The 25,504-nt window shown below is 40.4% G+C and overlaps 1 protein-coding gene across 4 annotated transcripts in view; it reads left to right on the top strand.

Moving 5' to 3' along the window:
* Positions 1–14,125, top strand: part of zfhx4 (zinc finger homeobox 4) — a 73,092-nt gene extending 58,967 nt beyond the window's left edge. For all 4 annotated transcript variants that reach the window (XM_057322414.1, XM_057322417.1, XM_057322413.1 and 1 more), the window contains 5 exons: positions 2,343–2,476; positions 3,348–3,548; positions 3,726–3,846; positions 3,967–9,165; positions 9,503–14,125. In XM_057322414.1, the coding sequence (XP_057178397.1) occupies positions 2,343–2,476; positions 3,348–3,548; positions 3,726–3,846; positions 3,967–9,165; positions 9,503–10,962 (7,115 nt within the window). In that variant the 3' untranslated portion in view covers positions 10,963–14,125. The remainder of the gene's footprint in view (positions 1–2,342; positions 2,477–3,347; positions 3,549–3,725; positions 3,847–3,966; positions 9,166–9,502) is intronic.
* The last annotated feature ends 11,379 nt before the right edge of the window (positions 14,126–25,504 follow it).

The following is a 25,504-nucleotide window of genomic DNA, read 5'->3' as shown; positions in this document are numbered from 1 at the left end:
GTGTGCTATTCTAATGTTATCTGCTGAACTGTAGGTCACACTAATGCGTAACCTCAACCTCGTGTCCTTGTAAATCACTAAGGTTCTCGGAGCGTCCCAGGGCCCAGCTTTATTTATTGTCCTGTCACCTCGGCCAGACTGGCTGGACTGGAGACCAGTAAATTGAATAGTAAATTTATGATGCCTTTATCGGACGAGCCCTGTGTAATTGGCGTTTGCAGGGGAAAGAATTTGTGAAATAAAATGGCTTTTTATGTAAGAACACACCGACGGTTTACATGTCGAAGACATGCACTACTTGTTTTTTTTTGTGTAAAATTGTCGTTGTTTGATGTCATCCGCAGACCAAGGAATGGAGAAAACCACACATTAACATGACCCCTTATGCGAGGAAGATTAGATATCTGTAGTTTCTGATTTTGAAAAACCGTTTGGTTGAATTATCAGAGGTGTTTAAAGAAGCGCAGGTTGCATGATTTTAAAAACCCCAGTTATTGACAGTTGTAAATAAAGATGGGTGGCCAGTCTGCAGCTCTGCTCCATGTAATGCAAACAGCTTGAATGTCATAAATCACTGTTTGATTTATCTAATCAAGCAAGGTCCTGCTTCTCAAAGACATTTGTCATTCGGATGGAAAGGGGGGGCTGCGGTGTCAAAATTATTTTCTCTATTGCTTCATTGCACTGTGTGCGTGTCTGTGTGCGTGTTTGAAGACAAAGAAAAGGGCAGTTTCATTTAGTATGAGGTACAGAACACACAAAGAACCTAGCCATTGAGGCCAGACGTGGAGGTATTTTCATTTTTTATTTGATTTACTATAAAGATTTAAATAGTCTTTTTAGCTGAGTTTAGCAACGCGTTATGCACCGCATGTGTTTGGAGACGTTGCGACGGCTTTTCTCGCTTCAATTTCCCTCTAACAGTATTGTGTCCATCTGCTATGTCCTTTAAATGTTTATGAAAGCAGAGGTTTGATTAGGAAAATAAATCATAAGGATGGATACTCATGTCGAGAAGATTAGCCCCCAGACCATACATTTACATTCAATATGATGGCAATCAATGGACGGGCCTCGTTGCATTGTAAAGTATATTTGCACCCGCTTGTCCAGGAGTCGCCTTCTCACCCGGGAAATAATTTAGTTGCAGATTGACTGGAAGAAGGCGAAAATTGAAAGTTAAAATTAGAAATCCTCATAATAAACAGGAGAGAGGAAAAAAGGTCAGACGGTGCGGTACAGCAATGAGATTGGGGAGCCTCGCAAATGAGGTTTTCTGTTTGTCATGAAATGCATGTGACATCCCCCCCAACACAGCGGGGGGAAATCAAGGCCAGGAGAGAAAAAAGATTACCTAGCTATTTGAGACTGCAGACCGTACTCTGATGCTCTTGGAAATTTGTATTGCGCCCTTGTGGTTTTTACTCCTCCCGTGTCACTTTCTTTGGCAGGCTAATATGTCAGGCTGCTGATATGTAAGACCGCAATAAAATAAGCAGAAGTCCTTGTGATGCAGTGAATTAACACGCATGAGCGTGCGGCAGGTATTGAAATATATTTTAAACAAGTGAGCAGAACAAAATACATTTTGTACCATAACATCTTTTTCCTCCATCCATTGTCAATGCCTGCCTTGCTAAGCTTTGATTCATAAAAGTAATACACACATTTAGCCTAGAGTGACCAGATTAGAATGAAGAACAGCGAGCAAGGTTTCTTTGTGTGCAGCATATGCAGCGAGAGGATAAATTGCATTGACTGAGGAGGCTGGGACACTGTCTGTATCTGAGGATACGGGGGTAATGAAAGATTTATCACTCCGTGCAGCATACTCTAAATACAACTGGGGGCTGATTTGCTGAATTGAGCTCAGCCGAAATGGAAATAACATGGCAACCCCCCTTTAATACAGAATATGAGGCATGGATATTCAGGGGGATGCGGGAGAAGGTGATTTGGCTGTCTATATCCCCAAATGAACTGCATAATGGTACTCTGACCTGCAATGCAATAACAATGAATTCAGACCTCGATTTATTTACGAATATCTTCATAGCAGAAATTGCTTTGTGAATATAGATTTTTGTTGGGTTCTCTAGTGTTCATGCTCAAAATCAATATGTGCATTTTACATGCATTGCAATTCAGTTTAATTCTACTTTTTTTGTGAATTTCATTGTCACCCCAATAACCTTTTGTGAGATCTACATTCCCAATAAGCTTATGCTACCCAAATGTGACTTCTTATTAAAGTGAGGGTCATTATACCCCTAAGTAGATGCTCAGTATCAGGAGTCCAGAATAAGCTTGTGACAGAAGATATCTTATCTGTTTATTCACAGGAATTAATACACTGGCTAAGGAAACCCTGGGGACTGCTACAGCAGGCAAGCGGTCGCTTCAGCAGGAAAAAGAAAATGACACTCCACCCAAGAGGCCTAAATCAGCTGATGACCAGACACTGTCCAATGAGCAGGTTCGTTACATTGATCTGTTTTCAAAAATGAGACAGATTGTATCCATTTGTGTATTAATAGAATTCTTTTTTGTATTATATTAAAACGCATTCCATAAAAATGTTACATCGAGACGGGCAGTGAGACTTTTCAGTTTAACCGTACACCATGTAATGAGGATTAAGCACAGTCTGGAATGGTTTACGTCCACATCCTTTGTAATCTTGTGATTAGAAATTCCAGCCATTCATGTTTTGTTAATTAAGTCACTTGAAATGAAGAACTCAGTGAATTAGAGGAAATTAGGTTGGATAGACATTATAAGGAGTCTGTGACAAGCAGAGCAGGACGAGGGCCGTGAAGGAACGGCGCGAGGCCGGTGACGCGCGAGTGGTAACGAGCATCGCTCACGGTTTATACGTTCGCCGGTTCCCGGAGGAGGTGGGAAACCGGCGAACATATAAACCAAACTTTTAATAAAATAAACAAACAACAAAACAAAACAAAAGTAAAGTGCCGACAGCTCCCTCACGGTCGACTGCCGGCCACACAAACATAATAAAACATAACATAAACTCCAGGCCTGGTTCTCTCTCGTCCTTCACTGTTGTCGCTCCTCCTTTTATGCTTCTGCAGCTCCTCCGTGAGAGATGCGAGACCGGTGCAATGCGCAGCTGAAGCTCGTTATCACTCGTGTCACCGGCCTCGCACCGTTCCCTCACGACCCTCGTCCCGCTCTGCTTGTCACAGAGTCCTACTTGTTTTGTTTGGAATTGGGTTAATTTCCCTTGGGGACTATCTTGTCATTTACAGCACAATCACTCATGTGATAGTTTACAGGAGTACTATAAAGTATTTATAAGTAATTTATGATCAACTTTATTCTTTCAGGTGCAGCAGTGCCCGTACTGTAATTACAGTAACAAGGATGCGAACCGTTTACAGTTGCACATCATGTCCCAGCATTCCATGCAGCCCATCATCAGCTGCCCACTGTGTCAGGATGTCCTCAGTAACAAGATTCACTTGCAGCTGCATCTCACTCATCTTCACAGCGTGGCCCCAGATTGTGTGGAGAAGTTGCTTATGACAGTATGTACTGCATAAATACTTGTCATTTATTTTATTTAATTGTATAAAAAAGCTGAGAACTAAGCTTTTCTAAGCATTTTCCAAGCACTTAACCTGCTCTTCTCAATTAAATTAAATTTTGTGGCTTTGGTTTTCATATGTTTGTTTTAATAAAGGACTGATATGTTGTTTTTTTAGGTTGCGGGTCCAGATGTTTCAGTGCCAAATAATTCCCTGTTGTCTGTATCATCACAAGACAAAGTCCCATCTTTGATGGATTCTTCAACTGTTATCCCAGAGGGAGCTGGAAAACCCATGGGTAAGCACATTATGCAGCCACAGCATCCACTAAATTGTATGAACTGCACTAGAGAATTCCTCAAAATATATCATAAAAATCCTGTAGAACAAATCTAAAATCTCTGCTCTTTTTTAACAGGAATCGGCTTTAAGGATACGAAAAGCAGCACAGGCCAAGACAAAAGTGAGGTTGAACGTAACAATGAGGAACTCAAGCCACCCAAGGAAGCTATTGATGCCCCTGACTGGAAGAAGGCTAGCAGTCAGGACAGGAAGAGCCCAGATTCCCTGCAGGAGCATCTTACCGATCAGCAGAAGCGGCAGCAGCTCTCAGTTTCCGATCGCCATGTCTACAAATACCGCTGCAGCCATTGCAGCCTGGCTTTCAAGACGATGCAGAAGCTTGAGATACATTCCCAATACCACGCCATTCGTGCAGCCACAATGTGCAGCCTCTGCCAGCGCAGCTTCAGGACATTCCTTGCTCTTCGGAAGCATCTGGAGACCGGTCACCCCGAGCTAAGTGAGTCCGAAGTGCAACAGCTCTGTGGGAGCCTGCCTCTAAACGGTGACATTGTTGAGAGTGAGATGAGGGCTCTGGAAGAGGCACAAGCCTTTGAAAACGAACTAGACAAAGAGGATGAGCTTGACCAAGAAGGAAAGGCCAGTCCCACTGGAAGTGATAGCAGCTCCTTGCTTGATGACATGGGTTCAGAGCCAAAGCGTACCTTGCCCTTTAGGAAAGGTCCAAATTTTACCATGGAGAAGTTTTTAGACCCCTCACGTCCATACAAATGCACAGTATGCAAAGAGTCCTTCACCCAAAAGAACATTCTTCTCGTTCACTACAATTCTGTCTCACATTTACATAAGCTAAAGAAAGTGATCCAAGAAGCCTCAAGCCCAGTTCCCCAGGAGACCAGCAACAATGTTGACAACAAACCATACAAATGCAATATATGTAACGTTGCTTATAGCCAAAGCTCAACCCTGGAGATCCACATGAGGTCTGTGCTTCATCAGACAAAAGCCCGAACAGCCAAAATGGAGTCTAGCAGCAGTACTGGCGGTGGGAGCAGTGGAAGTACTTCAGCTAAAAGCCCTGTTCCACTCAATCAGGGAAACACAGATTCTGGGAGTGCACCAGTATCCTCTAACAAAGAAAACACTGTAGATGCCAAAGAAGTTACCATGAAGCAAACTACTGATCACATCTCTGTGCAGCCCGCCCACCCACCAGCTCAGTCACCAGCACAGCTTCAAATGCAACTCCAGCATGAGCTTCAGCAGCAAGCTGCGTTCTTTCAGCCACAGTTTTTGAATCCAGCTTTTTTCCCCCACTTCCCAATGACACCAGACGCCCTGCTGCAGTTCCAGCAGCCTCAGTTTCTTTTTCCCTTCTACATTCCCGGTGCTGAATTTAACATCAGCCCTGAGCTTGCATTGCATTCAGCTGCATTCGGGATGCCTGGCATGACAGGATCGTTCCTAGAAGATCTGAAGCAACAAATGCAGCAACAACACCAACTGGGCCAACAGCAGCAGCTTCAGCTCTCACAGCAGCAAGCCCAACACCAGGCCTCCCAGTCTCAGATGCAGCAAAAAGCACAGCAGCAGAGCCACAGGCCTAAAACTGAGTCCAACCACGTGGCTCTATCTGAGATTCAAATGTCTAAAGATGCTGAGGAACATTTAGAGAAACATGAGAGCAAAGCAAAGCAGGATATAGCTACTGATGGAGATGGCACAAAAGAGAATAAAGATTCCAAAAAGCCTAAATTTTCAGAACCTCTAATTCCTCCGCCACGCATCATCTCAGGAGCTAGAGGTAATGTGGCCAAGGCACTACTAGAAAACTTTGGCTTTGAACTGGTAATTCAGTATAATGAGAATAGACAGAAAAGCCAGAAAAAGAACAGAGAGGAACAACTGACAGAAAAACTAGAGTGTGGACAGTGTGGGAAATTGTTCTCCAACATGCTCATTCTTAAAAGCCATCAGGAACATGTGCATGGCCAGTTTTTTCCTTATGTGGAGCTTGAGAAGTTTGCCCAGCAGTACAGGGATGCATATGACAAGCTGTACCCCATAAACCCAGCATCTCCAGAAACTCCTCCACCACCACCCCCACCTCCCCCTCTTGCTCCAGTGACTGCGCTCCCTACTTCCACATCAGTGGGGAGATCACAGACGCCATCACCTGCACCTCTACAGACTCTTCAACAACCACCACCTCCACCCCCACCACCTCCACCACACACTGCACCTCCTCAAGTCCAGCTCCCTGTTTCTCTCGACTTGCCAATGTTCTCACCACTGATGATGCAATCAGTGCAGCACCCTGGGCTACCCCCACAGCTTGCGCTGCAGCTTCCAACAATTGACTCTTTATCTTCTGACCTCACACAGTTATGTCAACAACAACTGGGACTAGATCCAAACTTCCTGCGGCAGTCTCAGTTCAAGCGTCCTCGCACCAGAATCACAGACGATCAGTTGAAAGTCCTCCGCGCTCACTTTGACATCAATAACTCTCCCAACGAAGAGCAGATTCAAGAAATGGCAGACAAATCTGGCCTTCCACAGAAGGTCATAAAGCACTGGTTCCGCAACACACTCTTCAAAGAGCGTCAGAGGAGTAAAGATTCCCCTTACAATTTCAGTATTCCACCCATGACCACACTGGAAGATATCAGACTTGAATCCCAAGTAAACATGCTGGAGTACTACAGAACTGATGCTACGGCGAACAAAAGGTCATCAAGAACACGTTTCACTGATTATCAGCTACGAGTTCTCCAAGACTTCTTTGATACCAACGCTTACCCCAAGGATGATGAAATCGAGCAGCTCTCCACTGTTCTCAACTTGCCGACACGAGTGATTGTGGTGTGGTTTCAAAACGCCCGACAGAAGGCCCGAAAAAGTTACGAGAACCAAGCCGATTCAAAAGACACTGAGAAGAAAGAACTAACAAATGAACGATACATCAGGACCAACAATATGCAGTACCAATGTAAGAAATGCAACGTCATTTTCCCCCGTATTTTCGATCTCATTACTCACCAAAAGAAGCTATGTTATAAAGATGAGGACGATGAGGGTGGAGATGAAAATCACTCTGAAGAATCAGCAGAGAACAATGAGCAGATTTTGGCAAAGCATACAGAGCCATCGAGACAACCTTTTATAACAGCAAGCAGCTCTGGCTCCAGCTCCCCCTTAATGCCATCACCTCGACCTGATGTAGGGAAAACCTCACCCAAACCTGAACTTCTCCATGAAAAAACAAAGGTTGGAGAAAATGCCCTTTCACAAAACCCCAAAAGCTTGAGTGATCTAAAATCTTCCAAGGCCTCGACCCCACAGCCCCCACAACAGAAAGTACCACAAATATCAAGACCCCATTCACAGCCCCAGTCTACAGCTGTCCCTTCAAGTCCTCTGTCCATCGTACTGTCTTCACTCAACAACAGCCTCCCCCCACAGATGCTACAGTACCACTGTGATCAGTGCAAAATCGCTTTCCCAACAGTAGAACTTTGGCAGGAGCACCAGCACATGCATTTTCTGGCAGCCCAAAACCAATTCCTACACTCCCAGTTTTTAGAAAGGCCAATGGATATGCCCTATATGATCTTTGACCCCAATAACCCTCTTATGATTGGTCAGCTCCTATCCGGAGCCCTGTCGCAGATGCCAACTCCAAGCAACTCTGGCCTCGCCTCCGCTGTTAGCTCTAACGCCATGAAACGTAAATTAGAGGAAAAAGATGATGGATCTCATGAAAAAGATAGCATTAACAGCGGTGAAGATCAGCACAGAGATAAACGTCTCAGAACTACCATTACTCCAGAGCAACTTGAGATCCTCTATGAGAAGTACTTACTTGATTCAAACCCAACACGAAAAATGTTAGATCACATTGCTCATGAGGTTGGGCTGAAGAAAAGAGTCGTCCAAGTCTGGTTTCAGAATACCCGGGCTAGAGAGAGGAAAGGGCAATTTAGAGCACTTGGGCCTTCCCAGTCTCACAAAAAGTGTCCATTCTGCAGGGCGTTATTTAAGGCCAAGTCAGCTTTAGATAGTCACATTCGTTCAAGACACTGGCATGAGGCTAAACAGGCAGGATTTAGTTTGCCTCCAAGTCCAATGATGCCTCAAGAGGATGAAGGTCAAAGCCCTCAAAAGCACAATTTTTCGGATTATTTACAGATGGCCACAAAGACTGAGGTGAATGATAGTGAGTTTCCAACTGCATCCTCCACTCCAGTCAAAACGTCTGAGCTGGCGCTAAGAAACCTATTGAACTTATCTTGCTTAAAAACAGAAAACAGTGATGAACTTGAGGGGCTTAACATGAGTTCCACAGAGGCCTCTTTTAATGCCAACAAAATTGACTTTGATGAGACGTCCTCAATTAACACGGCCGTAAGTGATGCTACAACTGGAGACGAGACCAATAATGAGGTTGAGAATCTCACAATTAATGGAAGTGAGAAAATGATTGAGAACAAAACAAACCAAGCACAACTCATGGAGCTAAATGAGGACAGATTCCTTTACAACATGGTTAGCCCATCGCTAAGTTTCTCTGGCGACTACTTCTATTCCAGAGATGACGACTTTGACGAAAATGCAGACAAGAGCGAAACTTCAAGTTTAGCAGATCCAAGTTCTCCCAGTTCGTTTGGAGCTGCCAATCCCTTCAAGTCTGCACAAGCCGGCGGGGAGAGACCGTGCCACAAGCGTTTTAGAACCCAAATGAGCAACCTACAGCTTAAAGTCCTCAAGGCTTGCTTCAGTGACTACCGCACACCTACTATGCAAGAGTGTGAAATGCTGGGCAGTGAAATAGGACTCCCAAAACGTGTTGTGCAGGTTTGGTTCCAGAATGCCCGCGCAAAGGAAAAGAAATTCAAAATAAACATTGGAAAGCCATTCATGATAAGCCAAGGTTCCCCAGATGGGCCCAGGCCTGAGTGTACATTATGTAGAGTGAAGTATACAGCCAGACTTTCGATTCGTGACCATATATTCTCAAAGCAGCACATTGCAAAGGTGCAGGAAACCCTGGTGAACCAGGTGGATCGTGAAAAAGACTATCTAGCACCTACCACTGTCCGCCAGCTTATGGCTCAACAAGAACTTGACCGTTTGAAGAAGGCAACCGATATACTCAACTTGCCAGCCCAGCAGCAACCCTCAGTGGATAATAATGCACTTCATGGCCTTAGCCTGCCAACTGCCTACCCGGGAATATCTGGTCTCCCGCCAGTACTACTTCCTGGTGTCAATGGGCCATCCTCGCTTCCAGGTTTTCCACCAAATACACCTGGTGAGTTAGTATGACAAAAATAGTGTAGTACAACTTCATGAACAATTTATGCACTAAATGCTCCACATGCTTGTGCTGTTAAGGACTGTGACATGGATTTAACAAAATACATTTAATGCATGCGTTCAATGCAGAGGAGTTTGGGTGTGATTGCTACATTTGCATTGCTTTCATGCATGTGCTTTTCTTTTCTTGTTCATTATTTGTAATAATTTTTATATAACAAGCCTGTGACTGTTTTGATTCACAGTAATATCAGTGAAAATCTTTGCTTGCATAGTTTAGGAATGATTCTGCCGTCAAATATTTCAATATTATCTATACTACTGTATTTCAGCTTTAGCGTCTCCTGGTGCTGGCATGCTTGGGTTCCCTACTCCAGCAACCCCTTCTCCTGCCATGTCTCTCAGCTGTACCCCAACCAAGCCTCTTCTTCAGACACCACCTCCTCCTCCTCCACCCCCCGCACTTCCTCTTCCTCCTTCTCCTTTGGCAGCAAATCAGACTGAGCAGCACATAAAAGAATCCGAGAAAGACAAGAAGTTTGAGAAGCCCAAGGTCAAAGAAGCCAACACTGCCCGCCCCGAGATCCCCATCGTTAAGAAAAGGGAAAAGTCCTCGCAGATGATTGGAAAATTGGGAAGTGAGGCTCAGATGGACCCAGCACAACTGCAAGCACTTCAGAATGCCATCGCCGGTGACCCAGGCTCCTTCTTAGGTGGACAGTTCTTGCCTTATTTCATCCCTGGCTTTGCGTCGTGTTTCTCGCCCCAGCTTCCTGGCGGAGTACAGGGGGGATATTTCCCTCCTCTGTGTGGAATGGAGAATCTGTTCCCATACGGTCCCGCTATGCCCCAGGCGATCGCGGGGCTTTCCCCAACTGCCCTGCTTCAGCAGTACCAGCAGTCCCTCCAGGATTCCTTACAGAAGCAGCAGCAGCAGCAGCAACAGCAGCAAAAGCAAAGTGAACACAAGCAGAGAACCCCCCTTATGAAGTCACAGCATAGCAACTCTGTCAAACCAAAAGAGGCTATCGAGAACAAGGATGATAAAGGCTCTTCAACAGAAAGCACAAACGGAGAACCCCAAACAGATACCAAAAGTCCAGGCTTTCCAGATGCGTTTATCGTTCCGTCCATCAAACACGAGTTTATATGTAGAAAGTGCCAGATGATTTTCGCTGACGAAGACTCGGCGGCTCGCCATCAGAAGTCCTTCTGTTACTTTGGTCACCCGTTCATCGACCCACAAGAGACGGTGCTTCGTAAGGCAGTGAGCAAGTATAACTGCGTAGCCTGCAAGGTGTCCGTCAGTGGGAACGAAGCACTTGGCCAACACCTTCAGTCCAGCGTGCACAAAGAGAAAACAATCAAACAAGCAATGAGAAATGCCAAAGAGCATGCTAGATTATTACCTCACTCAGTCTGCTCCCCTTGTCCTAACACCACATCTACCTCGCAGTCTGCAGCTTCTTCAAATAACACCTTGCCTCATCTCTCTCACTTGTCCATGAAGTCCTGGCCAAATATTCTTTTCCAGGCCTCAGCCAGGAAAGCTGCTTCCTGCCCATCTGCTTCTCCTCCTACCCTTTCCTTGCCTTCAACGGTTACCTCAACTTCGTGCAGCACCTCAGGGGTTCAAACCTCACTACCCACCGAAAGTTGTTCAGACGAGTCTGACAGCGAGTTAAGCCAGAAGCTGGACGACTTAGATAACACGTTGGAAGTGAAGGCTAAGACACCGTCTGGCCTAGATGGCAATTTCAATAGTATCAGAATGGATATGTTCAGTGTGTAGGAGTGAAAAACGGATCCCTTGCTTAAAAGACAAAAAAAAAAAGACTTTAACCGCAGTTCCAAAGTTTCTCTAACCCAAAAAGTTACAGTACCAAAAGATTGACTCAGGATTGTTTTTCCCATATTGATATGCTGGCAAGATAATGATTGATTTTTGTTATGGACAGAACTGTTGCAGATGCTTGACTGAGCTTATATTGTATACAAAAAAAAAACATGGAATAGGAAAACTTTCACAAGTTCTTTCGGAGCTTGATTCAAGCCAAAAATTCTCACGATAGCAAATTGCACCTCCGCTGGATTGATTTCCAAATGCTAGCATGTACTGTATGGGATAATGATCCAGAACTTTCAAAGAGAATTTCTCTTAGTTTAGTTAGGTGTAATTCAGTAGCTTTAAATTCTCAGGTCAGAACATAACATTTCTCATTTGTTGAAACAGCAACGAAGCCTGCTTATAAATGGCTTTTACCAAAACATGTCAAGCTTTATTGGAGGCGTTTCCTTGATGTGTGTAGTGTACCAAGAGACAATATAACTGTTCCAGGACAACGCGCATATCCTTTTAGTTTGCCCGAGTATGAATTTTACCACTGAGGGAATTTAGAACGGTAAAGTAAAATGTGTTGAACGCTCCCGTGTTTGCCAGTTTGTATTGCCACAAACTGTATTTATATACAACACCCCTTTTCTTGTAGAATCTACTAATAATCTGTGCCAACTCTTACCTTCTTTCTTTTACCTCTCGTCACACCCTTTTCTGAAGAGGTAATAATTCTAGTTTTGATAGACTCTCTTGAAGATTATGTGAATAGAACATTTTTCATTTGTGAATTGCTATACTGTTACGGTACTTGCTTGTGTCTGGACTATAGTGCACTTATTTTGTTCCTCTTTTTTTTTTTTTAGGTAGGCCGTGTCTTAATTTAATAGATATCAGTTTTTGGTGTTTGTTTGTTCGTTTGTTTTAATTATTATTTGTGTGTAGGTCAGCAGCAGATTGGTCCACAATTGTTAGAAACCTTTGACACCTAACAATCCAGAGACATTCAATCGGTGCATCCATGAAAGTAGTACTGTATACTTGAAACTGTAAAAGTGCAAGTTGGACAAAATAAGTTGAAATGGTTGAAAAACAAGCAAAGCTGCTTTAAAACGGGGCAAAGCTTTTGTTTTATCAAATGAAATTATTGTTTTTCCTATAAGACTGAACACAGTGTTACCCCTACACACTGCCATATAGTGGATGGGCCATTTCTTCCATTTTTCTCTGGGCACTTCTCTTAATGTCACCATTTTCCATCATGTTTAGGGATACAAGTATTATCTTACAACGTTATGCTGCTACTGTGTCATTTTTTCTTTTTTTTTTAGTTTGTTGTCTTTTTATTTTCATTTTTGGTTTTTATCGCCTGCCATACATTTCAGATTCCTACTAGACTGAATACTGATTCATGAATTACATTGCTTTACTGTTTTCGTTTCGTTTTCGGCTATGTAACTTAAAGAATGTGAACGCTGTCAAGGGTGTTTAATTTTTTACGGATCACTTTCCGGTTTTCTACAGTAGGAAAACGTGATTCATTCCAAAGTAACAGAAGGCATAACGTATGAATGTAAAAGGCTTGTGAACAAAGAAAGCTAAGCTGTTGTACATATTCGTAGTTGGCTGTGCATGGTACAAATTTATTATTATGAAGAAATGCAAAAATGTATTGCTTTTGGTATTCCTATTCTGAGATGAACAAGTAGCATGTAATGCAACTGTTTGACAGGTTAAATCAAATCATGCTTAAAAATTGTTTCAAACGATGAAATTAAGTAACATTTCATTTTAGTTTTTATTGCTGTACAGGTGATTTCTTTTGTTCAAGGTAAAATGTTAAACTTTTTAATTCTTTTTTTTGTGGACTTTTTAATGTTCTTATTTGGATTTTTTTGTAATATTTTAACGCTTATTTTAATCCTGAAGACACTTTTTGATTGTGTTTCAAGAGACATCTTGGCCTCCTAAGGTGCAATCCTGCCTCTGTCCAAAACGTGAGCGACTGTCCTGATTCCAAAGGCTTTTTGAACTTTTGAGCTTTTGCCTTTCCCTGAATGTGGAACAGCATTTATAGACTGTACTGTCAGCTGGCACTGTGCGCTAAAGTGTTAGCTTGAACCAGAATGCTTCCCACACAAAGGAATGGTAAAGAAAAAATAAAAAGAAAAAAATCCCCAAAAAAACAAAGGATGGTCCAATAATGTAATTGTACATAAACTGCACAGCAGCCAAAAAACCTTTCTACGGATGGATAGCGTGTCAAGCATAGGAGGACAGCCTTCTAAAGGTTGATATTAGGATTGTTCTTCTGGATTTCAAAGGGATGATCGAGACGTAATCATACTCTACACAATACGTACTTTCAACGCCTGGGTAACATAGGAAATGCACCCCAAGGTTTTAATAAAAAAAGACGCCCCTATGGCTAAAACTTTAAATAAACTAAACCAAAAATGTTATTGATGTTTTATATATAGAGAGTAGTCTCATTAGTTTTTGTTACTGTAATGTTTGAGGTCTCAGCTGTACCGTATTACGGTAATAACATGGTTTTGAAACTTTTTTATTTTGTCACAGACCTGTTGTCATAGTTGAAATGACGTTTATTGTAGATGGTATTTGAACAACTTCTTCTGGAAATAGTTCATCAAGTATGTTTGTTGCTCATTGTTGTGATACATTAAAAACTGTATCTGCAAACCAATTTTTGGCGTGGCATCACAGTCCCTGCTTCCTTCCTGTTTCCCTTTGAAAGCGTACAGCTTCACGGTACATTTTAGCGCTGCATAACATTTTATTTAAAGATACATACAGTAAATCAAGGAGACACTTTCCATTTGATTCTTTTTCATTTTTTTTTAATATCGAGCTCTCATTGCAAGTGAGGTAGAGGTCAAATTATCCCTAAATCCATACTCGGAACATTTTTCATTTCACATGGTATGCCTTAACATATTATTTGGTGTAATCTGGTTTTAGCCACATGCGTTGGATTATGGCGAGAAGTGTCAATTTTAAGAGTCTTTCTGCAGGTATTTGTCTAAGTTTCTCCCACGGATGAGATAATGCCTATATAATGGATTATTCATAGATCTGCTGAGCAAATCATCTAGCCGTGAGAGTTTTTGAAGTTTGAACTTTTCAGCATGGTCAAAAATACTCTTACGCAATTGTGTGATATAAATAAAATGCACGAAAAAATCAATCTACGTATTTTCTGTCTGTTCAATTTATTTTTTTCTACAATCAGCTTGGTTAGTGTCTGGAGTCCAAATAGTTTTACCGCGCACATCCAAATCTTTATTTGCATATTTGTCCTTATGTCTGTTTTGTAGTCGAACAGATGTTTCCCACAAATCTCTCGCAGCTCAGTGTTGAGCGACATGTGGATGTTATTGTAGTGTTAGGGTCACAGTATTCTGTGATTGGATAGGGTTTGACCTTTGGAAGAACAATAGCAAAAGGCATTTCAGTTCTGCCCTCTTTCCACACCTTCCGTCTATCTTTCCACAGTTGTTTGCTGACATTTAAAGACTCAGGAACCTGTCCCAGTAGTTCCGTATGTATCCTGTGCTATGTGATCTTGGCAAATCATGCTATTGTTTTCCTCTGGAGTGAGAAAGGACATCTGATGTTAATCCGCAGACATACACAACCACTTGGGGATGTTTTGACACCTGTTCTTGTAAATGGAATTCATAACACATCGTCGTCGTCATTACTGGGTTATTTCTTTAGATATCGGAGGGCGTTTACTGTCAGTTCTTAACGGTCTGGAATATTCCGCAATTTATTTGAATGTTTATCTGTCACGAAGGGTTCCTCGAAATACTTGGAAATTCAATATCGCATCAGCCTAACAGATAATTAAATCTGTCCTTAATGGGATGTTTGTTGTATAATGGCAATACTTATACCGTCAGAAAGATGATACGCAGCCGATGTGTCGTATGCTAATGTTTATTGACACGTTCATGCTTGATATTTTCTCAAACCATTTGTCAGGTCCGGGGACAGTAAACTGAATAAAAAGTGATTGGATCTTTGTCTCTCCCGCCACTGCAATCCCAAGTGTGGAATACTAATTCCTCTATTTGGTCCCTGAACTCAGGTCTTTCATTTTAAACCGATTCTGCTCTAATTAAATTCTGCACATGGGAACGTATCATTACTGCACGTTTGCCTAATTTACTGTACCGAATATTATAATCCCAAGAAAATGCATTAGCTGAAAGATTTGTGTTTTTTTCTTTGTTTTGTTTTTTATATTGTTCTTTATTGTTCCCAGACTATCTTTGCCATGACTCGTACTGTATATAATAACATTACCAATTTGGAGAAGCAACAGCAACGTACTGTACAGTATATGGCCGATCTTAAAACAAAAATGATGCACAAAAACGTCAAAGCACAGAGAGAGATTTATATACATTTTATTTATAACTGGTGAACTACGATTATTGTTTAGCTCATTTGTAAGTCACTTTGGATAAAAGCGTCTGCTCAAATGTAAAGAAAAGTGTGTGAAAAAATGTAATTCATCTTCATTCAAAAGATCCACTTACGTTCATGTTCTCGGCAGCTTACAACTCTGTTTAAAATAGAGAAAATTGAGAAATTTAACTTGACCTGCCGGAAAAAAGTATTTTTACAAGCACACATCTCAGTTGAGTTTAAAAACGGATAGTCTCTCAAATGATGAAAAAATTACTTTTTATGTATTTGCTTGTTTTTTAGGCTTGGGTTTTTCCGCTTTCGTTTAATCTTTTCTTTGTCTTTTCTCCTGCTCACACCACTGATCATAAGAGCTATTTTAGAGTTTCTTCTCTGATTCATAAACCTGCTCTGTTCCACACACCTGTGTTTCATTTAGCATGCTGCACCTGAGCAGCCCCACCAGATGTGCGTTCATTCTCCGGGCGAAATTGCTCATAATTTATGCTGCTCTGACTTTAGAGGCCTTGTATTAATAGACCAATTCTGGATTTATGACATAGATCAATTCCCTTATTCCAGTTTTGCATTCATCGTTGGTCTTAATAATTGCCTTTGTTCATTTACGTTTGAGTTCAGGTGTTGAGCTTTTAGGTTTTAAACTAAAAATTGATACATTTGAAAGACCAGAAAACCCGATTTCTTAATTTTTTTAATGTATGCTAGTTGTTGTATCTGTGCTCTGTTCTGTAACATAAAGACCAATGTAAAATGATTTGCAAGTAACAAGAGAGACCCCATCATTCACTCCCAACATCCTCCTTTAATGTCAAGACTTCAAACTTATACAATGTATAAAATCGCCCCTCAGAGACCATATCATAATGGAAAATAAATACACGAGGAGAAATGATTCCATTCTGTGAGTCAAACAATATCCTCACGTTTTCAATATCCATTTAGCCAATGTGCTCAACACAAATATCAAACGAATGGGAGAGTTAGGAGAGCTGGGAGATATCGAAATAAGCCAGAGAGCTATACAGTACCTTTGAAACAAATGCTTGCAAAAAAGATGCCGTTGGGACTTTCCAGGGAGATTGTTCTGTTCTGTTTTCCGCGATGCTCAGAAAGCCACTCCTCCCTGATGGCTTGAGATGAAGTTTGGGAGACACTATTGCTTAAGACAGATAAAACTTGTTGTATGATACCATCCCTCACAGAGAAATGTCTTATTTCCGTCTTGCAAACAAAACAATATTTCTCGGCTGATGTTCAATGCGTTTTAGTTGAGGCCATACATCTGAAGAAACCTTGTGAATTGCTGAACACCTGAGGCATTGACAATGTTTAAAGAACACTGGATTTGATATCACAAAAGAAAAGCATCAGTGTTTCGGCTTTCTCTCTGCATGTAAAAAATCTAGTTTCTGTATGAGAACGTCTGCGTTCACGTTTATTTTCTACCTCACAGTACAACTTCTGTTCGGAGCTCTTAATATCGCTGAATGGGAAAATGGCTTTTATAACTTTTAGCTTTAATGTTTCTTAAATCAACAAATAGTCGTGGGGATTTCAGCTGTGCGCCGGGAACGCTTTCTTCTAGCGGGCTGAAATGGCAGATGCTTTATCAAATCCATCGAACCCGAAGTCTGTTTGAACGCAAAATCTGTACACTATACAGATAGTCTGCATGATGCAAAAACAAATGTCCAACATAAACATCCACTAGGAATGAATATTCGCTAATGTTATTTGAAGAACTTTGTTTACAAACCTTGCTTGTGATGTTATAAGTGAGGGTTTGGGATGAGAGATCTGCTTGGTGGCTAAAGCCAAATATTACGTTCAGATTTTTAGCCCTTGGATTATACTCCGCTCTACTTACAATGATTTATATAGACAGATCAAAGTGAGGAAAAATCATATATATACACATTTAGGAATCCGTTTGACAGTAAGACGTTATGACTTACAGTAAAGAATGTCAGCAAAACAATAGTGTTGGCTCATAATGTTATTTACAGTTCTTAAAGGGATAGTTCACCCTAAAATAAAACTTCTTTCATCATTTATTCGCCCTCATGTCAATCCAAACCTGTACTGTATGAATTTCTTTCTTCTGTGAGAAAGTAGATTGTAGAATGTTGATAACCAAACAACATTGGCCTCCATTGACTTCCATTGTATGGAATCGCTTTATTGTTTTCCTCACTCTTGTCTCGTCTATGCCTGAATGTAAACGCACAAACCCAGACATCCTTTTTCACAGAAAGGTCATATGGTTTTCACAGAAGGTCATATGGTTTGAGTGACATGCAAGAATTTGAAGTTTTAGGTGAACTGTCCCTTTAAGATGTAATTCAACCTACAGCTGTCACTGCTTTCTAAAATGCACTTTTGTTTTTGATTTTAGGGAATGGTAGCACCTCCTCGAAAGTCTCTTTAGTAGAAACGTGTCTGCTAAGAGCATTACATGTAAGTGTAAAGTAGTTTGGATTTGATTTTGTGAAGGAAAGTGCGACAAAAACCTAAATCCTTCTTTGAATTTTCTTCCAAAGCACGTACCGCTGGGACCACAGTGAACTGCGTTTGAAACTGCACCATACAATATTTGTATTTAATTGTTTCTTACACTGGAAACAACACTATGGCAACCGCAGTAAACATGTCATCTTTCATCGCACTTGAAATATATTTGAAGAAGTATTTAAGCAGAGGCTTGAATTGAGCGTGGGGTTGCTTTCGGAAATGGAGCTAATTACTACTTAGTGATGTAAAGGTGGGCGGGGTCCTGCCCTTGTACCACAGGCCCTTTATTTAATTATCTTATTTTATAAATGCAGAGCAAGGTCACAAATTATTAATCAATTCTTTGTTCTGAGTTTAAGTTATTTATGTATCGATTGATTGATTTTGGAGTGATGTAAATATTTTATTAAAAGGTGCTTAAATAGTCAGCACCCGGTCTGGTTTTCCGATTCTACATCTCATCTCGGAGCAGCCACATGCATGTTACTGACTTCTTCTGGCACAATGTTATTCATTTATTCATTGCAAAGATGTTGAACAAGGGGCCAACCATTGTGTTCCAGAAGAGCCGTTGTGTGTGTTTTGGCAGCGTCTGTCTGGCGGAGCGGAATTCTCTCACAGCCATATGTAAATTACAAAGCAGAGCATCACACACACGCCGATGCTACACAAAAGCCCCTCTCATTTCCAAACAGGGAACTTGGATTACAAGCATTTTCCTCTCTAACCTGTTAGCCACTCAAAGAGGGCGTCTCAGATCTGTAGGATGAAGCAATCACAGAATGTTCAGGTTTGCTGAGCTCAAGTGATGTCATTAGTTAGCAGGGGCCTTTTGCCATCTTTTTGAAGTATTCATGCATTAATGAAGATAGCGTTTGAAATATTGCTATGACGTCTGTCAGTCCTATTGGTTGAGCTGCTAACACATTTTTTTTTGTTTGCTTTCAGTAATTCCTTTATTTCATTCTTTAAAAAAGCTCTTTAAAGTGTTCTTTTAAAATTCAGCGTAATTATTTTAGTCACAGACCGCTTCGATTTAAATGTTCTCAGTTCTATAAGTTGTAAGCCGTACGTACCAAAAAAAAGATAAGGTTATTGAATATTTTTAATGTTTTAAAATAATTCTGTTTAAAGTTCAATTTGATGTCTGCACATTTTGTTTATATGAATATTGCTATACTATCGTGAACCCAGTGTTGTGTATTGTATCAAACCATGAGCAAATATATTGTTACACCCCTAAAATTATAATATAAAATGAATAGAATTAAATGAATAGAATTGATTTAATTAATATAAAATATAATTTATAAATATCAGGACAAAATGTCTTTTAAATTTATACAATTATTCTTTAATCTTTTCTTTTTTACACTATTTAAAATGCAATAACATTTATCACAGAACAGTGTGACAACTGACCCCAATCTTACTTATTTTTGCACCTACTGCTGTTTCTTATGAATCTGACCCTCACGTTTGATGAGAATCCTTTATTAAAGAGTGTATTAAAACGGTTTGTCTGCCGTCTCATCTGTGCACCTGTGAGTCACAGTGACTTCCTGTTTATATCCGGACAACATCATTAATACACCGTTTGAGGTGTCCACATTCTGTAATGACTGTCTGTTTCTTCCACTTCTGCCCTTAAAATGCATCTCAATCATTATATGGAACGTGACTCATGGTCACACAGATAGTTGTCAACACCTCTGATGTGTATGCAGTGTTTACTCAGAGAATCGTGGGTAATGCTGCCCGTGCCGTACACTCATTACAACAGCATTAGTCGTTCTGGAGCCCTGGCCTGATCTCGTACACATCAAGCCAACACATTTGCCACTGATTGCCATAACAACCCTCACAAACCCTGAGGTCCTTTCATCATCTTCATTATTTTTCTCTTTTTCCTCATGGTGCGCGTTAGGGCATGCGCCACACTTGCATTACAACTTCACCGCAATGCACAACACACAACGGATCTTACATAACAAACAAAAGTAATGTCTTGTTTGTTTACAGAATCACATTCTTTTTTTTCTTTAGGAATATATTGCATCTGTGAGATGTATTGTTTTCCGTCACGATGTTCAGTATGGGCTGAAACTGATAGCTGAAGTATAAAAATGAGTAAAGCTACAGTGTATTTTGATTCATTTTACATTAGAAAGGAAATATCTGTAGAAGCTCAAACTGATTTATACCCGAAAGTATAGCCGACTTAATAACGCATCAGTATTTAGACACCTGAAATGATTTCAGTGATGGATTCCTGCTGGCAGAAATGCTTTCAAAAGAACAGAAATTCAGAGTGAGATGAGGTTTCTTTGGAAAATAATGGTATATACTCTATGTCTGATTGAGCAAAAAAAGAAACTTGTTGATGGTTTTTGGAATTCATTTTTATTAGTTTTAGACTGTTGTTTATTGGAAGCTTAAATCTAAGCATCAGTGAGATACAATAGCTGTATGGTGAAACAGCATCATATATTCAGAAAAGTGGCTCCGGCAACCAAAACAATAAGAGTTCACGGCTGTCTGATGTCAACAAGACGGCAAGAGAACAAAAGTAGTAAACATTGATGTCAGTAGACAACAACTTGAATGCCAAAGAATGATATAAAAAGATGGCGATGATAACAGAACAAATACTTTCTACAACAACAAAAAATCCCATTTTTACACAAAAATCAAATATCTTTCAGTATTCAAATTTGTGTATAAAAACATGGCTGTACAATATATACCAAATATACAAAGCGGTTTGACAGATACTGTTTATATTTTTTGTAGATATAGATTAAGAGCTGTATATGTACATCCAATAACATTTTTATAAATATATAGGTGTGTGTTAATATTGCTGCATTTAGAGAGTACTGGTTTTTATTTGTTTTTGTTATAAGGATTACATTTTCACTCGATATCTAAATAGAGGGACAACAACATTTTACAGATCTGATAATGATTCATACTGGAACTTGCGGTAGATTCACTGACATTGAATGAATTTTACCCTCACGGTTATAGGCCCATTTCAAGGACGAAGGTCCAGTGCATCTCTTGAGAGTTTTGCTTTATATTTCCGCTCAACTCGGTTGTTCTGAAAAACAGGCCCGGTTCCTTCCTCAGCTCTGTTATTGCCATATTCAAATATTCATTGTCAGGACTATGGTGTCAACGAGAGGATATCGAGTAATTGTTGCACTCCATCTTGCTCAGCTGCCGGGTCTGTGGAGAAGCGTGGAACTTCACCAACACTGCATTACGACTGAACAGGTGAAAATAACCATTAAAATGCAAAATTACTAGACACGCAACCATGGCATGGTGAAGTTGGCTCTTTGTGATGAAGCACCCGGCCCCCCAGAGCTGAAATTCACAAATGGCCTTTCGCAGGAAAGATGGTGTGGCGTTGTGGGCTTGGCTGGGCGGACGGCTATAAATCACCAAGGGGTAAAGGGTTTTTAATGCAGCACTCTGCGCTCGCTTCCTCCATTTTCTGTCACGGCACAGTAAAAGATGAGAGGCCCGAGGGAATACCAGCCCCCGAGATGCTCTGAGCAGAGCTGTAGGTCATGCTGTGTGCCTCAATGGATAAATACATAAATACATGCAGCGATGCAACTCGGGACATAAACGCCGCTGCCAGATATAAATGCACACACATTTGTAAAGTTTCTAAGAATCGCTAAAAATATATTCAAATCTTTAAGATGCGCACTGGAAAAAACGTCCATCATTTCATATTTACATATTTGTGATGTCTTTGTGATGCCGCCGCGGTTCATGGTCCTGTTATAAATTAACGTGTATGACATTTGGTTAAACTGTACAAATATAATGCAGATCTTTCAGAATACAACATCTGTTTCTAAATCAAACACAATGTAGTCTAGATGGGCACACGGAAAACTGAAAGAATCATTTTGTCTTTTAATACGGGTAGAAAAGATCACACACGGTCCCAAATTGCTGCAGAGCCACAGCTGTTGTGAATGCAAAGCAATCACCCGGGGCATATAGAGGGCGGCCGGCTCTCGTACAAGTGCGGTGTCACCGCTCTCTTAAAGATGGGCCGCTGCTTTAGAGATGGAACGATATCTTAGGGTTGACTTTCATTGTGGCGTGTTGACAATGACCTCTGAAGAAGCAATAGCTTTGGACTGAAACACACGGGAAGGTATGTCATTCATTGGTGAATAGAAAATATTTTTTCATGCTATTTTTTCCAACATTGCATTATTATGGGGGATAAACAATGGAGGAAAATAAAATGCAAAGTCAGTCTGTAAAAAGAAATGATAACATGCATTAAAATCAATCGCCCCTCTTCGCCTGGCACTTTTATGTTTAGTGCGGAATTCTGTTTCGGGGGTTAATCTCTGTCGACACGTCTGCTTCTGTGATTTCCAGGTGAAGTTCAGACAGATACCTTTTGCAGTATGGTTTCCATGGAAACGAGGAAATGATTTTCCTGGCCAGCTGCATCGAAATGAACATCTGTATGTTGTCATTACCGCTCGGGTGATTTGCACGTTAGATGTATTCAGCTTATATGTGGCAGACTTATTATAAACAGCAACATTTACGGTCACCTCCGGCGTGTCATGTTGCACATTCTTGAGTGATAGAAATATCACATTTTGCTTTAAATATTTAGTTGCATTTCTGCTTTGTAGAAATTGTAGCGTACGAGTCTGTTATTATTACTAATATCTTGTCATTATACTAATTCATTCTCATAAAAAATACATTTTAAAATGCATTGCATTTCCAGCCGTAGGAAAATCCCATTTACAGTATAAAATGTAATAATTCCGTATCTTTTAGAAAGGTATTACCCGACAAGGTATTATTTTGCCTTAAAGCCCCAGAAGATTCCCTCGAGATGGCATGACTGTCATTAGGGCAAAAGTTAAACATCTTTAGATGCCTGCACGCCACATTCTTCCATGTGCAAGGTTTCAATCAAACTTGCTATTTGATTATCAAAACTTTCAAAGCACGTTCGATTCGTCCTAAGCCGCAGGAAATTCAAGGGGACATCTGGAAGGATGTCTGTAGATTATTTGCAATTTTGTGTGTAGTAGACATCAATGAGAGGCCTGCTCAGACTTTGGCTGGAACCCGCCTCACCTCAGGCTCATTACAGCGCAGACTTGCCCACAATCCCCTTTAATCCTCGTTGTCGTTCATTCTCGCTTTAAGACACTCTAGTCCGGCACGGCCAATGAAGCACACAGGTATTGGCTTTTCCTCCAAGGCATATATAGTCTGTCTTTGTAGTTCTTTACATGAGTCAGTGAGGCTATCACTTACCGTGCCAAACTCATTCCCTTCACCTCATACGGTACCAGCAGATAATGTGCCAGGCTTGCATTCATTAGCATCAAGCCAAAATTGAGAAGCTTTACAAGAGAGAGAGAGAGCGCGAGCGAGCGAGGGAGGACCTGGCATTGGCCATTTCAGAGTGTCTCTTCAACTGGTTACTTTTATTTATTTCTTTTGTCGGTTTTATTTTTGATTATATTACACATTAAAACGGTCCTGGCTGTTTTTAGTATGTCTTTACTTTTGTTTAATGCTTTTAAAAACCTTTTATTCATTTGTTGCTTGTCCAATCCATAATAAAACTCATTTTTACATCCCTTACAGAAAAGACACACGAAATTCACATGTGCCAAAAACACGTGTGATCACATGTGAAATGTGTGTTTTTGGAACATTTTGGTGTGAATTCCATGTGAATTCCCACGTGAAACCCATGGGATAACATATGCGACATGTCTCCACATGTGATCACATGTTCTTCACGTCACCACATGTTGCACATGTCATCCCATGGGTTTTTACATGTTATCCCATGGGTTTCACATGGGAATTCACATGGAATTCATACCAAAATGTTCCAAAAACACACATTTCACATGTGATCACACGTGGTTTTTTTGCACATGTTGATACATGTGATCACATGCGAAAAACATGTGAAATTCATGTGTCTTTTCTGTAAGGGATGTCAAAGACCGAAATAAAACTTTAATAGTGTCAAATTATTTAAATATTATTTTCTACAGAAATACAGTTCAATATAACATGAAAATTCATATATTGTTTTTTATATTATTCGCATTTTAACAATGTAATTTTTATACATTATATGATATATATTAAAAATAAGTATTTATTTCTCAGAAGTTAGAAGACGTGAAAAGTATGCTTGCTAAATGTCAGCTATAAAATTAGCCCAAGGAAGACAAAGAAAGATTTTTTTAAACATCCATAATTTCCACCACAGAATGAATTGTGATTTCAGATGTGGTGGCAATAACAATAATGGTTCAGGGAAAACAACAACAACAAATGACAATTCTTGTGATTCATGTCCAGTACGTCCACTGTTGCACATTGTTAGTAGACAAACTAAACTTGTAAAAGTGCACAAAGTTTTTTTTATTTCTGAAAGGCCAAAAGTTCCTAAAGAAATGCCCTTAAATAAGACCAGGGTTTATGGTGACACTTCAATGCATTGATGCATTTTAAAAGCATCTTCTAATGCGAGTTCAGCGGTTTGACAGAAATCAGAAACTGAATCAATTATAACAAGAGATACAAATTCCTGTTTGTTCCGCTGGTCCAAAGTGAACCATTTATGTTGAGAAATCAGTGGGTGTCGGGAAATATATAATTTTTTTGTCTCATTGATTCCCCGCATTCCCAGTTTAGAGTGCAAATGCTCTTCCAACAGTGAAGAAACGCAGATAATTGGCCACTGTTGACAAGTTGTGTTAGATTCGCTTCTTAACTGTGAACTTTAGGTGCTCACATTTAGTTAGGAGTCGAGAGTAGACAGCCAAACATGGGCATGAACTGGCTGAAGTATTTTATGTTTGTTTTTAATGACTTTTGCTGTTCGCACAGGCATGCAGACACAAAATCAACCGACTACACGATCATTGCATTTAAACCCAGACAGCCAGCTTTCAAAGACATCTTTTAGTATGCCGTGAGCTTGTATTTCATTAAGCAAAGAATGAGTATTAGTATTATGAAGACTAAAACAGAGCTTCAAATCTATTAATCGGAGAAACATCGATGCCCAACATCAAAGGATAAAGAATGTGGATCGTAATGAGCAGGAGAACTCATCAAAGTGTGAATCCTACCACGTCCTCTGTAACATCCAGTCCGCGTGTAAAAAGCATATGGGCAATTTGCAAAGTAAATGGCGTCAAAGACTGAAGATTTCATAGCTGATTGGACTATAAATGAGATTTGAAAGAACAGATGAACTAATACAAAGAGGGTGAAATGCTTACGATTCAACTCACTGTGTCTATTTTTATAGATGCAATCCATAATCTTTGCCCCTCTATCACCATCTCAACCCAAAACAAAATTGCTGGTTCCTTACACGGGCCAAAATGACAGCAAACTGACTTTTACAGCAAAATCATAAATTATAAACCATTATTATAAGCTTACTGTTGTGAATCAGGATAAGGAAACCGTTTTAAACATTGATTTT

This window comes from Triplophysa rosa, linkage group LG23, assembly GCF_024868665.1.
Source record: "Triplophysa rosa linkage group LG23, Trosa_1v2, whole genome shotgun sequence".
In the NCBI taxonomy this organism is placed as follows: Eukaryota; Metazoa; Chordata; class Actinopteri; order Cypriniformes; family Nemacheilidae; genus Triplophysa; species Triplophysa rosa.
Note: the sequence above shows the minus strand (reverse complement) of the source record. Positions and strands in the feature narration are given on the sequence as shown.